Source organism: Octopus sinensis, linkage group LG24 (genome assembly GCF_006345805.1).
Source record: "Octopus sinensis linkage group LG24, ASM634580v1, whole genome shotgun sequence".
Lineage (NCBI taxonomy): Eukaryota > Metazoa > Mollusca > Cephalopoda > Octopoda > Octopodidae > Octopus > Octopus sinensis.
In genome coordinates, this window is record NC_043020.1 from 17,968,918 (window position 1) to 17,985,259 (window position 16,342).

Consider the following 16,342-nt stretch of genomic DNA (forward strand, 5'->3'; position numbering starts at 1 on the left):
TACCCATTCTGGTATTGCACTGGTGTCTATTTTCTTGACACCCCCACTCAAAGTCCTCCTCATAATTGTGGCCAGTGCTAGTGACACGTTAAAGGCACCCAAGCCAGTGACACATTAAAAGCACCCGTGCTGGTGACATGTTAAGGGCACCCGTGCCAGTAATACATGAAGGCATCCCTGCTAATGACACATTAAAGGCACCCATGCCAGTGACATGTGAAGGGCACCCATGCTAGTGACACATTAACAGCACCTGTGCTGGTGACGTGTTAAAGACACCCATACCAGTGACACATTGTAAAAGATATCCAATACACTCTGTAAAGTGGTTGGCATTAGAAAAAGCATCCATCTGTAGAAACCAAAATCAAAACAAATGATTGCTGCTTAATGTAGCTCTCTGGTTTACCAATTCCAGTCAAACCATCTAATCTATGCAAACATAGAAAATGGACTCTAAATGGTAATGGTGTACTGTGCAAGATACTGTGAAACAGAACCACTCGGTAAACTTAGGTTGGCAGCAATGGGAATTTGAAGTTCCTGCTCATAAATTAGGCAGATTATAAGAGGCTCCAGTGTCCCTTCGTTTTAACTCGACAAAACCATAACAAAATCTCGATTGTTTCCGTGACAACTCGACAATTCACTTCGGATATCTTTGTGACCTCCGACAATTTGCGGATTTTACATACACACATGAAACAGGTAAGAACAAATATGCAAGGCTTTTTGCTGGCATAATTTCGTTATATCTCTATTCCACAACACAAAAACAGATCAGGCACTCTGTTACAGAGGTCATGAAGATATCTGAAGTGAATTGTCTAGTTGTCACAGAAACAACCAAGGTCTTGTTATAATTTTGTCGAGTTAAAATGAAGGGACACCGAGGCTCCAGACAATCAATATCTGGACAGTTGGTGTTGTACAATTATAGAGCTTCTGGATCTTCTGAATGGCAGTTTTCAACACAATTTCTTGTTAACTAAACACTTTTAAACTTCGTATACTGGTAGAATGTGTCAAAATAAAACATTTTTTCTCTTGGCTTTCTTGAGAAAATTGTAATTTCCGAACGTAAACATAACAGTGACAGGATGTTGTCTCAGTTTTAGACGCAGCAAATGATTTTAGCTAAATAGAGGCCATCGATTGGTTAAAATTCGAAAAATTAAACGTTAAACTTACAAAGTACAATTTTCTCAAGAAAGCCAAGAGAAAAAAATGTTTTATTATGACACATTCTACCAGTATACGAAGTTTAAAAGTGTTTAGTTAACTAGAAATTGTGTTGAAAACTGCCGTTCAAAAGGAAAAGATCCGAGCTTCCTTATAACTCGTGTGTTTGAAGAGCTGTAAACAGCAAAAAGCACTTAACACATCATGAAAACATCCTTCCATAAAGTTTGTGTGATTCTGCTCTTGTTTTTAAGATTTTTAAAAATAATTAATAATTTTTATTTCGTTTTTGGATTTGGTTTAATCATTATTAATTTCAAGAAAATCTTTTCTTTTTTATATTGTTTACATGCATGTTCCAACATTTCATATGACTTTTATCAATAAAACATATTGAAACTTTGAAACTTCTTACAAGTTTGTCGTCGTAATGTTGTCATAGACAGCTATCACGCATAAAATGCCAGCTTCCAATTCTGTTTGGGTAAAAATGATCAAATCTCCGTAACATTTTTCTAAAATTTTTCTGTTTTTCTGCAACAAGTGAATCACAAAATCTGATTCAACGGCAAAAATTACATCTATATAGCAAATTTGGAAATGTTCACTTAATTTTAAAATTTCAAAAACAGTGGCAGCAACAGAAAAGATTCTTTTCGGGTTCTATTGCAATTTGGTTTCAAATTTTGGGATAAGGCCAGAAATTTCAGAAGAAGAAGTAAGTCGATTGCATCACTCCAGTATTCAACTGGTACTTATTTTATTGACCCCTAAAGGAAGAAAGGCAAAGTCGACTTCGGTGGAATTTGAATTCAGAGCGTAAAGATGAACGAAATTCCGCTAAGCCTTTTCCCCGGCGCAGTAACGGGAACTTTTCGGTTTGAACGGCAGTTTTTCTGGCGGTGTCATATGAAATTGTCACCCATAATTATGACCCTAGTATCGATCTATTGCATTTCAATCTGTTTTAGGGTTAGGGGTGGGGGGAAGGGTATCTTTTTTTTCTTCACAAATGTAAATAAACCCAATCTGTTTCTTAAACGAGGGACATATTCATTCGGCACAGAATGTTTTTTTTTTTTTACCTCAATAGACGTCAGTGATTGGTTGAAATTGCAGAAATTGAAGAAAAAACAACAAGTATCTTACAAACTATAGAATTTTCTCAATAAAGCCAAGAGAAAAAGATGTTTTATAAACACATTCTACCAGTATACGAAGTTCAAAAGTGTTTAGTTACGTGGAAATTATTCTTAAAAATTGCCGGTCAAACCGAAAAGATCCCAAATATCTTACAAACTATAGAATTTTCTCAATAAAGCCAAGAGAAAAAGATGTTTTATAAACACATTCTACCAGTATACGAAGTTCAAAAGTGTTTAGTTACGTGGAAATTATTCTTAAAAACTGCTGTTCAAACTGAAAAGATCCCAGTAATGATTCTGTCAGTTCGACACCTTAGGCACTATTGGAAATGAACTATAAGAAAACGGATCCTAAATACTGCAACACATTCAATCCGTTTCACTGCTCATTCTACCAACTTTACTGCTCTACTATAGAGGAGAATGAACTCGGAAAAATATTTGATAGTGACAATTTATATTCGACACCGCTTTGCAGCCAAACCTACAGTTGCGGGTGAGTTAAACACGTGCTTTTCCTTCTACTTTAATTGATTAAGGAAAGATACTGTAAACAGGCCTAAGAAATTAGTGCTAGTCTTTGCTAACCTTTAAAGAGTTTTAACAGCTCAAAAGTCAAAAATATCAAATGCTTTTTGAAATAGCTGATTAAATTTCATGAATATATCAAACAGGAAACGATAAGGTATATACAGTAAACATCAACAGGTATATTCACACCAGAAAAATGTCAAATATTAATGTATTGCATTTCGTTTTTGGATTTGGTTTGCAAGATTCTTTATATGAGTTTGTGTGTTGAAGCATATTCTGTTGTGTCTGGGGAGAATCATTTTCTTTTTGTGCCTTATAATGCAACACACTCACCGGTAAAATTTCCACTTATTTTTCTTTCCCTAAAATTTTCTTCGCGTCTTGCAACCTTTTCAATTTTATTCTCCTAAAATTTTCGTTGCGTCTTGCAACCCTTTCAATAGTCAAGACTATTGAAAAGGTTACAAGACGCAACGAAAATTTTTGGAAAATAAGAAATAAGTGGAAATTTTACCGGTGAGTGTGTTACATTATAAGGCACAAAAAGAAAATGACTTTCCCCAGACACAACAGAATAATGTATTGCGGTTTTTGGAAAACTTTAATACTTATTTTTGTAAGGCTGCCATCTCACAGAATCGTTAGCACGTCTGGTAAGATGCTTAGTCCCGTTTCGTTCGTCTTTACGTTCTGAGTTTAAATATCGCCGAAACCTCGGGGTCGATGAAATGTGTGTGGAGTGGTGTCAGTATAATCGACCTACTTCAGAATTGCTGGCCTTGTGCCAAAATTTGGAATCACAAATTATTGGTTTTTGTCATTGGCCCGCAGCCATGCTGAGCATAACCTTCATTTATTTATTTTGTCAAGTTATACCGCTTCCAGAGCTTAGTTTGTGGTTCGTTTCGTCACTTTCAGAAAGAGGTGCTAGGTGTGCTGTGTAGAACTCACACGTGTTGGATAAACAATCAAACTACAACTCAATTCCAACGGTTCCTCAACCTTTTACTACTGCTACCCACTTTAGCAAATCGGTGATTCTTCGTTATCCCGCATGGCATTTTTTCAACGCCTTTTTGAAATAACGGATATATAGACTATAGACACGTATCTGATTGAGTTGCACAATAAATTTTATGTTCTACACATGGGGATTCATACCATTACGAAAAAAAAAAAAAAATTTTTTAAATCCTTAACTCCCCCATAATTCCTAAAAGCGCTTCGCTTTTTCGAATTTAAAAAAAAATCAGAGTTTAAAATACAGACAGCCCGAAGTTTTTGCTTAAATTCCTGCAATAGATCACCCTTGGGTACATCTGTAGTGGATGCGTGGATGTATTAATAAATACATAAGTGCTTTGTAATAAATTAAAGATTTATTATCACTACATCAATTTGTAAGCAATGTTACACATCGCTTGTACAAAATGCATATTAAATAGTGGTTGCAAATAATACATATTAAAGGAATGCATAATACAGGATACACATTAAAGCAGAATATGTTTGATGGTGTGCGTGTGTGTAAATCATGCATGACAGAGTCACCTTTCTGATTATTCTTTCGTCGTCCTCATAAATGCGTGGCGTTCTCTTAAACGTTGGTTCGGGTTCTCTCTAGATACCTATTTCTCCGTTCTATTTATAACATCTCAAATAGCCAGAAAAATAGATATACCGCAAGAGTGTTATTGCGTACAGTAGGTCGCTGGTCGTCCTGTTAAACTTCGCCTGACCTGCTCGGGTCAGAGGTCGAAGGGAGACGATCCATCATTTTTTGTCAGAACAAAGAGATTCTGATTTCGCGCCTTTTTGTGCATTGGTATTTTACGACCAATGATTCTTGGGTCTGATTTCGAATCCAAGCTTTGAGAAGGAAGTGCTAATTCTTACACATCGTCAATCCATTAAAGCTTTGGTTGACCCAAAGCTATATAGTAAAAGACACTTGCCCAAGGACTACTCAGTATGACTGAACCGCTAAGTTACGGGGATGTAAACACACCAGCATCGGTTGTCAAGCGATGTTGGGGGGACAGACACACATACATATATATACATATATACGACAGGCTTATTTCAGTCTCCGTTTACCAAATCCACTCACAAGGCTTTGGTTGGCCCGAGGCTGTAGTAGAAGACACTTGCCCAAGGTGCCACACAGTGGGACTGAACCCAGAACCATGTGGTTCGTAAGCAAGCTACTTACCACACAGCCACTTCTACGCCTATACATTAATGTACACATCAAATATCAGGAGATTAAGAACTCTTGATGCGAGACTCTAAATGTCATCATATAAAGTGCAGAATGTTGTCCTAGTACCATGCTACTGGCTACCTCTTTTTGACTGAGAATAAAGGACTTCAGCCAGTTATAACGATTAGCTTTCACACCCATTGCAGAGAGTGTCATCTTAAGTTGCAAGCCTATGTAAACTGAGTTAAATCGAAAACTGAAGAAAACTAAGTTTACTGATTTGTAACAGTCACTCATTCTCTCTCTGTCCCTCTCTCTCCCTTCCCCTTTCTCTCTCTCTTTCTCTCCCTTTCTCATTCTTGCTCTCTTTTTCTGTTTCAGTTGTTACAATGTCATGGCCAAAGGACGTACATGGAGGCAAAGAAAGAGGAAAGTCAAAGCTGACCCCAGCCTGTTTGACTCTAAATATGTCCATCTACTCAAATGGATGAGGGCAACTGACAATTTCAAGCCACCATCCTTATCTCCTCGGGTTTTTCCCAGTAAGTAAAAAAATGTAATGTTATTTGGTTCAAATCTTTCCTTTTATTTGTTTTATTTGTGGGAAAAGGTTATCATTAAAGATGGAAGGAAGGGTCTATAGGATTTGCATGAGAGCTGCAATGCTGTATGGGAGTGAGAGAGAGATAGCAATAGAATAGAATAAATACCAGGCTTCGTAGAAAAATAAGTTGTGGCAGTCGATTTATTTGACTAAAAATTCTTCAAGGCAGTGCCCCAGCATGGCAGCAGACTAATGACTGAAACAAATAAAAGATAAAAGATTAAAATGATAATGATTATGAGCTTTTTCGTTTTTCTTTTCCAGATACTGGTCGTGGTTTAATGACAGTAAAACCTTTACAACCAGGGGATGTTCTGATATCTGTACCAGCAGGACTAATCATCACTACAACTGTTGTCCTTGACAGTGATGTCTCATCCTTAATCAAAAGGTATTACTCTTTTACTGATTTAAATTCCTTGGATTGCAGCCATTCTGAGGGCCAAATTTGTGGTGTTTTAATCAGTTATCATCATCTGCCGGCATCACTTGTTAGTTGTTGGAGCACTGCACCCTTCAAAACTTCCATGCTTTCTGAGATTCACCAACACTACACCTGATTTTCTCCCCTCCATACACATGCAAGCATGTATCTGACTCATACATTGTTCACTTCCCAGACATTTGTACATTACTGCATATGCTTTATATGCACTTTTGGCAAGTTGTGCACCTGAGCACTATACAATAATTTCATTATTATCATCATCTGTTAATGTCTGTTCTCCATGCTGGTGAGCTATCGAGGCTCCATTTTTTTTTTCTATTTTGGCATGGTTTCTATGGCTGGATGCCCTTTCTAATGCCAACCACTTTACAGACTGTGCTGGGTGCTTTTTACGTGGCACTGGCATGGGTACATTTCCATAATACCATCACAGGTGCATATATGTGACACCAGCATGGATGCTTTTATGTGGGACTGGCACAGGTGCTTTTACATGACACTAGTACAGGTGCTTTTACATGGCACCAGCACCCACAAGCCTCAAGACTAGGACCTCTTAGCCGAGAGAGGGTTGTAGAGGACTTACCTGGATGCATGGACAGCCAAGATTTTACTTAGCTTGACATGTCTTCTCAAGCATAGCAAATCATATGTCCTGGTCCCTTGTCATCTCCTCTGTGGGGTCTGTCTGAAGACCCTTTCTCACCACTTTGTCACATATCTTCCTGGGTAAGAGGCTTGCACATTACCATCATCTCTTTTTCGCTGTCTCTTACTGCTCTCTCTCTCTTGCACTCTCACTCTCATTCTTGACCTCTCTCTCTCTCACTCACACTCTCTCCCTTCCACATGTTCCCTCCACAATTAGAAATTGGCACTTCATTGTCGAATTATGTATTTCAATCTGGTATTTATTTTATTTGGTGCTGCTTTAGTGTGTAGTCTACTGCAGCATCCATAGTGTATGTTATGAAATAACATGATCTGGGTTAGGAATAGGGTTTAAGGTTAAAGTTAGGGTAAGGGTTAGTCTGCACGCTCAAGTGTAAATGGCCAGGTAGAGTGTACACTAAAATGGCACCATTTATCAACTCTAAGCAAATGTGCACTTCAAGGTTATTTCGTAGTCTTCGCACTTACATTTCCATTCCTCCTGGCCTTTGTTCATTCCTTCCCCTGTTCCTTTCCTTGGTCTTCAAGCCTTGCATTAACTGGGTACTCTTCTCCAAAATTGGTGCCACAAAAAATGCATCCATTACATTCTATAAAGTGGTTGGCAATAGGGAAGACAACCAACTCTAGGAACCAAGTGAAATGACACATACGAGTAGCAGTCTTTAGGAGCAGTAGCTCTCAGTTGGAAATAAATGGCTTGGACCGTGATGACACATCCAATTCATACCAGCATTAAAGTGCAAAATTGATGATGAATCATAAAGTTATGTTTGAAAGAAGGGACGCAACTCTTACGAGGCAGTTTAACGTCTGTAAACGTGAACACATGCACATACTGACACGCACGTCATCGTTTAGCGTCCGCTTTCCATGCTGGCATGGGTTGGACGGTTCAACTGGGGTCTGGGAAGCCAGAAGGCTGCACCAGGCCCAGTCTGATCTGACAGTGTTTCTACAGCTGGATGCCCTTCCTAACGCCAACCACTCCATGAGTGTAGTGGGTGCTTTTTACGTGCCAGACGAAGCTGGCAAACGGCCAGGATCGGATGGTGCTTTTTGCGTGCCACCGGCACGGAGGGCAGGCGAGGCTATTTATATGACCAGTTTCTGTAAGTTTTTGTCTTCTGAATTTTACTCACAAAGCTCTGAAAAACCCTTGGTAACTGTAGGAGACACTTGCTTGATTAAAATTTGGTACACAGTGGAATCAAACCCAGAATCATCAGCTGTAAAGTGAACTTCTTAAACAGACTGCTATGTCTGAACCTTTGGACATAAAGGAAAATAATGGGTTAAATCTGATCAGTTTAGAGTTATTAGTGGCCAAGTTGTGTGGATGTTAACAATAAGAGATTATATCACATGTTAAGAATATGGAAACCTGGCCTCGTGCCGGTGGCACGTAAAAAGCACCATCCGATCGTGGCTGTTTGCCAGCCTTGTCTGGCACCTGTGCCGGTGGCACGTAAAAAGCACCCACTACACTCACAGAGTGGTTGGCGTTAGGAAGGGCATCCAGCTGTAGAAACATTGCCAGATCAGACTGGGCCTGGTGCAGCCTTCTGGCTTCCCAGACCCCAGCTGAACTGTCCAACCCATGCTAGCATGGAAAGCGGACGCTAAACGATGATGATGATATTCAACTGCTGTTGCTTTTTTTTTTCCCCTACCTGGATATTCAATTATTTGATCAATTGCACTCATTGTCATTGAAGTTTTTAAATGAAGAGCTGGACCAGAAAACTGGTTGTGATAATGTGGTGCATGAAATGAAGCAGCAGAAGCTCTGATGATTAAGCCATTATGGGATACCAAGGGTAGCCTTAAGATAGACACTGCCTGGGAAATGAAAACCTGGGTAACCAGAGAACATTTGGTGTAGAACAGTTGAAGGTGAGCTGAAAGAAGTGGATCTTTGTGGGGACAAGGAATAGTAAAATGTTAAAGACTAAAGGCAGTGAGTATTAGACTCATTAGCATTAGATAGAATCATAGCATAAAGGCGGCAAGCTGGGTGAAATGCTTAGCAGTATTTCGTCTGCCGTTACGTTCAGAGTTCAAATTCCACCAAGGTCGACTTTGCCTTACATCCTTTCGGGGTCGATAAATAAAGTACCAGTTATGCACTGGGGTCGATGTAATTGACTTAATCCCTTTGTCTATCCTTGTTTGTCTCCTCTATGTTTAGCCCCTTGTGGGCAATAAAGAAATAAGAATCATTAGCATACTGGGCAAAATGCTTGGTGGCATTTCGTTCATCTTTATGATCTGAGTTCAAATTCCACCAAAGTTGACTTTCAGGGTTCATAAAATAAGTATCAATTAAGCACTGGGGTTAATGTAATTCACATACTCCCTCCACACTTGAAACAAGTAAAAGTTAGTAAAAAATATTTGTTTAAATTGTTGAAGGCTTTGAGAACAAGAAGAGAATTAAATTAATGTCTGTCCTTCTCTTTCTATCTCTCTTTTGATAAATGGAATTATGTCTTGTGATTTCAGATGCAACCCACCAATCACTGCTCAGGCTGCCCTCTCTGTATTCCTATTGGCTGAGAGAGCTAAAAGCAGTGATTCAGTTTGGAGCAGTTATATTTCAATGTTACCATTGGAATTTGACACCATCACTAACTGGGAAACTGAGGCAGTAGATGCCTTACCACCATATACATCACGTCTGGCACAGAAGAGTTTGAAGACTTTTTATGATGCTTATGCAGCAATCTCTCAATGCTGCTGTGCACTTGATTATCCTTACCTCACCAGTGTTTTGACTTGCAAGAAAAATTTCCGGTGGGCATGGAATGTTGTCAACACTCGATGTGTTTACTTTGAGGTTCCGACTTCTCCTTACATTGAAGAATCTGGAAAGAATTGTGCTTTGATTCCATATCTAGACTTGTTGAACCATTCACCTGATGCAAAGGTCAGTTGAAAATGTTATAAAGTATTTCGTCTATTAGAACTTTCGGCTTGGGCAGCTGCTGGTCAGTTGATTGCAACATCTGATAATCTTTCAGATTATTCACATCATGAAAACTGTTTTAATATATTTTTGCTATCCCGTTTTCTCTTGCTCCTCTATATATGCAGGTCCCACCACTCACTGCATTCTCTCTCCCTCTTTGCATTCATTTGCACTAACAGCTCCCTATTCATGCACCCTTGACAATACTCTACCATCCTATTTATTTATATATATATGTATCCAAAACAATTACAAAGAATATGGAGACTAGTACATCTTCAAATTTTTTCTTTTAATTTAACAGTTAATTATCCAGCATAATTAGTTAGTTAAAATGACTGACACATAGAGTATGTGCACTCGTGTATGCAACCCACAATATTCCATGTAGTCGAAACGTGTTGGTCAGTTTAGCTAACTAATTACACTGTATATTATTGACTGTTAAATTAAAACAAATTTGAAGATGTACCAGTCTTTGTATTCTTTGTAATTTTGGGAACTTCTACTCTAGGGAGGCAAACCCAAATTTAGCCATCAGAAGAATTAAAGTGGGATTGCTCACCATAAGCAATCCTTGATGCTTCTTACTACTTGATGTGATTGGCCAGAACCTTAACTATACCTGAGAGCTCTTACAGTATCTGCTTGGATAATTTATCCCTATATATTTAATGTGTGTGTGTGTGTATATATATATATATATATATATCTCGAGTGAGGTCGTTGCCAGTGCCGCTGGACTGGCTTCTGTGCAGGTGGCACGTGAAAAGCACCATTTGAGCGTGGCCGTTGCCAGTACCGCCTGACTGGCTCTCGTGCCGGTAGCACGTAAGAGCAACACTACACTTTCAGAGTGGTTGGTGTTAGGAAGGGCATCCAGCTGTAGAAACACTGCCAGATCAGATTGGAGCCTGGTGCAGTCGTCTGGTTTGCCAGACCTCAGTCAAATCGTCCAACCCATGCTAGCATGGAAAGCGGACGTTAAACGATGATGATGATGATTGATATATATATGTATATGTGTATATATGTGTGTGTGTGCACACATACATATGGAACAGATTTCTTCTACATCTCTCTCTCAATTAAATAGTCCCACTGAAGCACTGTTAGAAGACATCTGCCCAAAATACAGGCTGTCCAGAAATTACCTTTATAATTTGAAAAATTCAGAAGAAAAATGAAAAACAAGCATAACTTAGCAGAGTTTTATTGGGAAAACAGCCATGCCTGCTGACAAGTTAGGGACTGAATTTTTGTTTTTCCTTTTTTGTCTTGCAAATGCAGATTCACCAAACTGAATTTTTTCACCTGTCATTTTTCTCAGGTTATTACTGAGTTCAACAAAGTCACAAATTGTTTTGAGATTCTTACCTTGGACAGCTATAGAAAATATGACCAAGTTTTCATCAAATATGGACCACATAATAATTCAGAGCTGCTTGTGGAATATGGTTTCATCATTCCTGATAATCCTCATAATTTTTATGAATTTTCTTTCGGTTAGTATTATATTCTTTAATTCTTTCAGTAGTTTCAGTCACTGGACTGTCAACATTCTGAGGCGGCACTTTTTGGGGTCTTAGCCTATCATATCTATTAACCCCAGTACTTATTCCAGTCTGGTACTTGGTTTTATTTATTTCTTTATTTGATATCCTAAAACCAAGATGCCATGTAAAAAGCATTGGTGTGGGTGTTGGTGCCATGTAAAAAGTACCCAGTACTCTCTGTGGAGTGGCTGGCATTAGGAAGGGCATCCAGCTGTAGAAAGCAAGCCAAAACAGACTGTGGTACCTGGTGTGGCCCCTGGCCTCGCCAGTTCCTGTCAAACCATCCAGCTCGTGCTAGTATGGGAAATGGACATTAAATAATGATGATGATGATTTGCCAAACCACAAAGTTACAAGACATAAAAGGTCACTTAATAAACACAACACTGGTTAACAAGGTAAACATAAACACAGAATCACACACGCACACACATGCAAGCTTCAGTTCAGTTTCCATTTACTAAATTGTACTCATATTGGTGTGGGTGCTGTGCCACACAAAAAAGCACTGGTACTGGTACCATGTAAAAAGCACCCAGTACACTCTGTAAAGTGGTTGGCATTAGGAAGGGCATCCAACTGTAGAAACAGACTATTGAACCTGGTGCAGCTCCTGGTCTTGTCAATTCTGGTCAAGCCATCCAACCCATGCCAGCATGGTAAAACAGATGTTAAATGATGGTGATGATGATGATGATTTGCCAAACCACAAAGTCTTCCAAAGCGAAGGTGTCCAGGACCCTTGTCACAGCCTCCTTCATCTTCAAAACAATTGCCCCTGAGGTTCTCCTTCAGCTTGGGGAACAACTAAAAGTCACAGGGAGCAAGATCTGGACTGCAGGGAGGCTAAGGGACAGTTTTGATGCCCATGTCTGTTAAGTAGTTGGTTGCCAGGATACTCGTCACTGAGCAGCCTGGGAACAAACTTTGCACTAATTTTGCACATGTTCAGATCTTCATGAATAATTCTATGTACAGTTGCCATACCAATTCCAAACTGCGTGCTTATTGTCTTTATAGACACACAATGGTCATTCTCCTGAAAATTGTAAATTTTTGTCAACCAGCTTTCATGTTCTGATGTCCCTCTCCCCCCACCTCTCAGTGACCCTCACCTTCTCTCTGACATCCTTGAAATTCTTGTGCCAGTGAAAAAGTCAATCCATAATCTCTCTGTAGTGTTTTCACCCAGTTTAACTCAAAAGCTTTATTGCATAGTGAGCTTCAAAATTGTCTTCATGTCTCAGCTGCATCTTGCAAAGTAGTCAGCTGTGAAAGCAATGTGTAGTAAGGTGTGTTCAAAGTGCTGTTACAGCTGTCTCCTTCAATTTGGAATACCAAAGACCAGAATTATTAGATGTATAGTAATGATGTACTAAAGTTACAACAGTCTAGGGTAATTATAACTGCTTCTCCTAAAACAGTCTCAAAACTTCTGGAATGCACTTGTATTTTCAACTGTTTTGCACTAACATTTAACATTTCCTTCTTTCTAGACACCATCAGAGACTTTTCAACCTGCCTCGATATTGCTTGCTTTCGGCAAAAGGAAGAAATACTTGAGAAATATAACCTGAAAAAGTAAGTTGTCCTAATTATTTCTATATAAAGGATTGATCGCTCTCTCCTCCCTCCTTGGTCTCCATCGGTTGTCCTAGCACCAGCTTCTGTTCCTTGGACGTCTTAGCAGAGTTTACTTTATGGCAGTCATTCTGAACACATACCATTAGTTTGCTCGTTGCAGATGTTGTTGGCTGTTTAGCCATTGTTCAAACATGATCAAGCTTGCCTATGATCAGCGGTGTTTCAACTAGAACCATCCTGAAGTGTATCTAGTCCCTTAGCATTCAAACTGCTCTGTCAAATGTCATGCTTGTTTCATTATGTTTTGAATTAATCATGCAATATCTTGTAGCTGAGAGATTTCAATGATGTTTTTGTTTACTTTTAGAACGACATTGTAGAGTAATAGTGAGAGGTTGGATTTGGCCAGTTTGAATATGCTTGCTTCATGGTTTTACTTGATGAAGCTGGGGGCTTCCCAGGTTAGTGGTCCCAGAGACGTTATCAGGTGTAGAACCAACCATGTCCACTAGTGCTCTCCATTCCTGGTGGCCCTGTGCCAGCCTCTCTGTATTCTCCAAGGTGATGTCAAGCCTGTGGAGATCTTCCCCAACCATGTCCAGCTAGGGCTTTACTTTCATTCAGTGCTGCAGCTGTGGGCTGAAAGAGACCTTGTGGTAGGCCCCACACCAGTTTGAACATAAAACAGGTAAAATATTTTGGCTGAATATGGCAGGTTTAAATGCTAAAGCGCTAAGGGTACATCATCCAATGTGTCCTTTTTTTTATTTTGAAGACAGTAAAAGATGATCCCTGATTGAAAGAATCCTATAGTCAAAGATATTCCAGCTGTGACCATTTTATGTTTTTATATATTGGGAACTAGACTAAATAGTTTAGTGTGTCTTTTCTTCCTCATAAGATAGTTGTGAGCTCTGATTAGACACTATCAAAACTTTTGGTACTTTAAGGCGTTCTATCCATGACCATCCTGTCATTTGGTATCTTACCTTTTTTTTTAAGCTGGATGGCTGTGGTTTGAAAGGTATTTGGCTGCTTTTTCTGGTACGTAGAGCAACCATATGAAGACTCCCTTGCCCACATTCAGGCTCATCATCAATTTTGTTAACCTCACCAGTCTATGAAAGAATGATTTGCAAAAATCATAGACCTTCCCTTTGTTTTCCACCCCTGTCTAACTTAAAAGGACTTGTTAAGTAATTTCATAAATTATTGCCCCTTTTTTTTCCTTCTTCCAGGCAATTACACTATCTTGGAGATGCAGGAATTTCCTGGAACCTACAGTCGGTCTTACACATTCTTAATATGTCTTGGCAAGAACTGTAAGTCTATATAAATGCATAAAAGTTGTACTAATTTTAATGTGATATTCTCATTCTGAGTTACGAGACTGAAATATTTGACTGAGTTTTATTCTCAAGTTTTCAAGTGAAAACAAACAGAAGTTTCTTTTCTCTTATTTATTGCTGAATCCATGCTAGAGCACCACCATGAAGAGTTTAGTTCAAATGCTGCCAGATGCCCCTTCTGAAGCCAACCCTTTTATGCACTCCTTGTGACATGAAGTGATATTTTCTAAAATATCTCTTCTCACATTTTCAGGAATTGCTGGGAGTCCTGTTTGTCTAAGAAAGAATGGCCACCTGAGGTTTTGGAGTTTACCATAAATCTTGTCAAGTTTATCATGGACAAACATTCATCAGAACTGCAACTGTTGGAACCAAGGACACAGGTCAGTGGATCACATTTTGAATTGCATTAGTGAAGCCACAGCTTAGTTTATTCTCTGTTCTACTTTTATTGTTATTTTAATTACACTGGACAACGAAATTTTAATTTTCTTTTTTCTTTGGTCAGTAAGTGTTATATCCTATTTGCTCCTACCTAGAAATCAAAGGAAATCACTACTATTCCATTCTAACTTTGCTTTGGTGACTTGGACATCAATGTTTTGAAACTGACCTGTTTTTCTACTACACTTGAGACAGATTTAGCACTGAGTTGCTGAAGCAGAAATATCATTTAAGTGAATACTCTGCTCAGTACCACAGTATTGCTTGTCAGTTGCTTGACCATAATCACTTGAGCATGTCCTTCAGTGGCTGACAATATGTGCATCTCTGACCATGAGCAGCAGTAGTGAGGGAGCATCATAGCCTTGTGTTGAGAGGGATTCTTTAGGGTTTGAATAACTATTGTAACGAAAGCAAAGTCTGGACAAAAATCATGTTACACAATATAATCATTTAATAATTTTTTCTACTACATTGGGGTGAGGGGTTTAAAGGTGTATAGCTTAGTGATTAAAGCATAGCTTCCCAAAGAGGGCAATTTCAACTTACAGGTGGGCGATGGGCGAATTTCTAGAAAACAATGGGCAATTTGAGATTTTGGTGGGTGATATGAACATTTTGTGGGTGACAATGAATTTTAGAGATTAAGTCTTCATTTACCTATATCTAGACATGCCTAGAATAAGAATGCTCTTTTATTGATTTGACTACTCACATGAGACGTCCCTTTGTATTAAAAAACGGACTTGTTTATTGATCAAATATTTTTGTCACAATCATTGAGATAGTTGTTATGTGTGCTAAAAATAGCAGCCAAATAGGCCTAAGCCTTAAATCACACTCCACCACAATTTTTTTTTTTGGTATAATCATATGAAGTCCTGCATATAGAATTCAAATTCACAAAAATTTTCTGAAAATTCCAAGAAATAAAAAAAGTTATGAGTGGTTATATGTTGTGCATAATTCTGTGGTTTCATATCAAAACACAAGTGCTATTTTCAGGATGTTGACAAAATGTGCAGTCACACACAAAATGACAGCTTCGAAATCGTGTTTCTTGATTGGGTGAAAATGATCAAACTTTAAACCTCTATAACTTTTTAAAAACATTTTTCTAGAAAAAGTTGAATAACTCCAACAATTTAACTTGGAAAGGTACATTATTGTCAAATTTAAAAAATTTCTATTCGTAGCAGGTGAAGTGATTCTTTAAAAGATCCCTTGTTAGATCCTCTTAGCAAGTTGTTAACATTAATCCATTAGCATTCATGTCTACGATTTCAGTGTCATGTAGACAGCACCTGTGAAATCGTAGTTATTGGTGTCACATGAATGGCACCCATGCTGGTGGCATGTAAAAAGCACTCATTATACTATCAGTGGTTCTTATTTCTTAGTTGCCCACAAGGGGCTAAACATAGAGGGGACAAACAAGGACAGACAAAGGTATTAAGTCAATTACATCAACCCCAGTGTGTAACTGGTACTTAATTTATTGACCCTGAAAGGATGAAAGGCAAAATCAACCTCGGCGGAATTTGAACTCAGAATGTAACAGCAGACGAAATACTGCTAAGCATTTCACCCGGCATGCTAACGATTCTGCCAGCTCCCTTCTCAGTGGTTGGCATTAGGAAGGGCATCCAG

General features: G+C 38.7%; 1 protein-coding gene across 4 annotated transcripts in view; it reads left to right on the forward strand.

Annotated features, from left to right (window-relative positions):
* The first annotated feature begins 690 nt into the window (after nt 1-690).
* Nucleotides 691-16,342, forward strand: part of LOC115223814 (SET domain-containing protein 4-like) — a 35,036-nt gene continuing 19,384 nt past the window's right edge. For 2 of the 4 annotated variants that reach the window (XM_036512715.1, XM_029794485.2), the window contains exons 1-8: nt 2,983-3,035; nt 5,446-5,606; nt 5,933-6,059; nt 9,294-9,717; nt 11,090-11,264; nt 12,812-12,896; nt 14,138-14,221; nt 14,502-14,631. In XM_036512715.1, coding sequence (XP_036368608.1) covers nt 5,459-5,606; nt 5,933-6,059; nt 9,294-9,717; nt 11,090-11,264; nt 12,812-12,896; nt 14,138-14,221; nt 14,502-14,631 — 1,173 coding nt within the window. In that variant the 5' untranslated portion in view covers nt 2,983-3,035; nt 5,446-5,458. Of the gene's footprint in view, nt 709-2,982; nt 3,036-5,445; nt 5,607-5,932; nt 6,060-9,293; nt 9,718-11,089; nt 11,265-12,811; nt 12,897-14,137; nt 14,222-14,501; nt 14,632-16,342 lie in introns of those variants that run through there. The other 2 variants (XM_036512714.1, XM_029794484.2) reach the window with 2 other exon arrangements.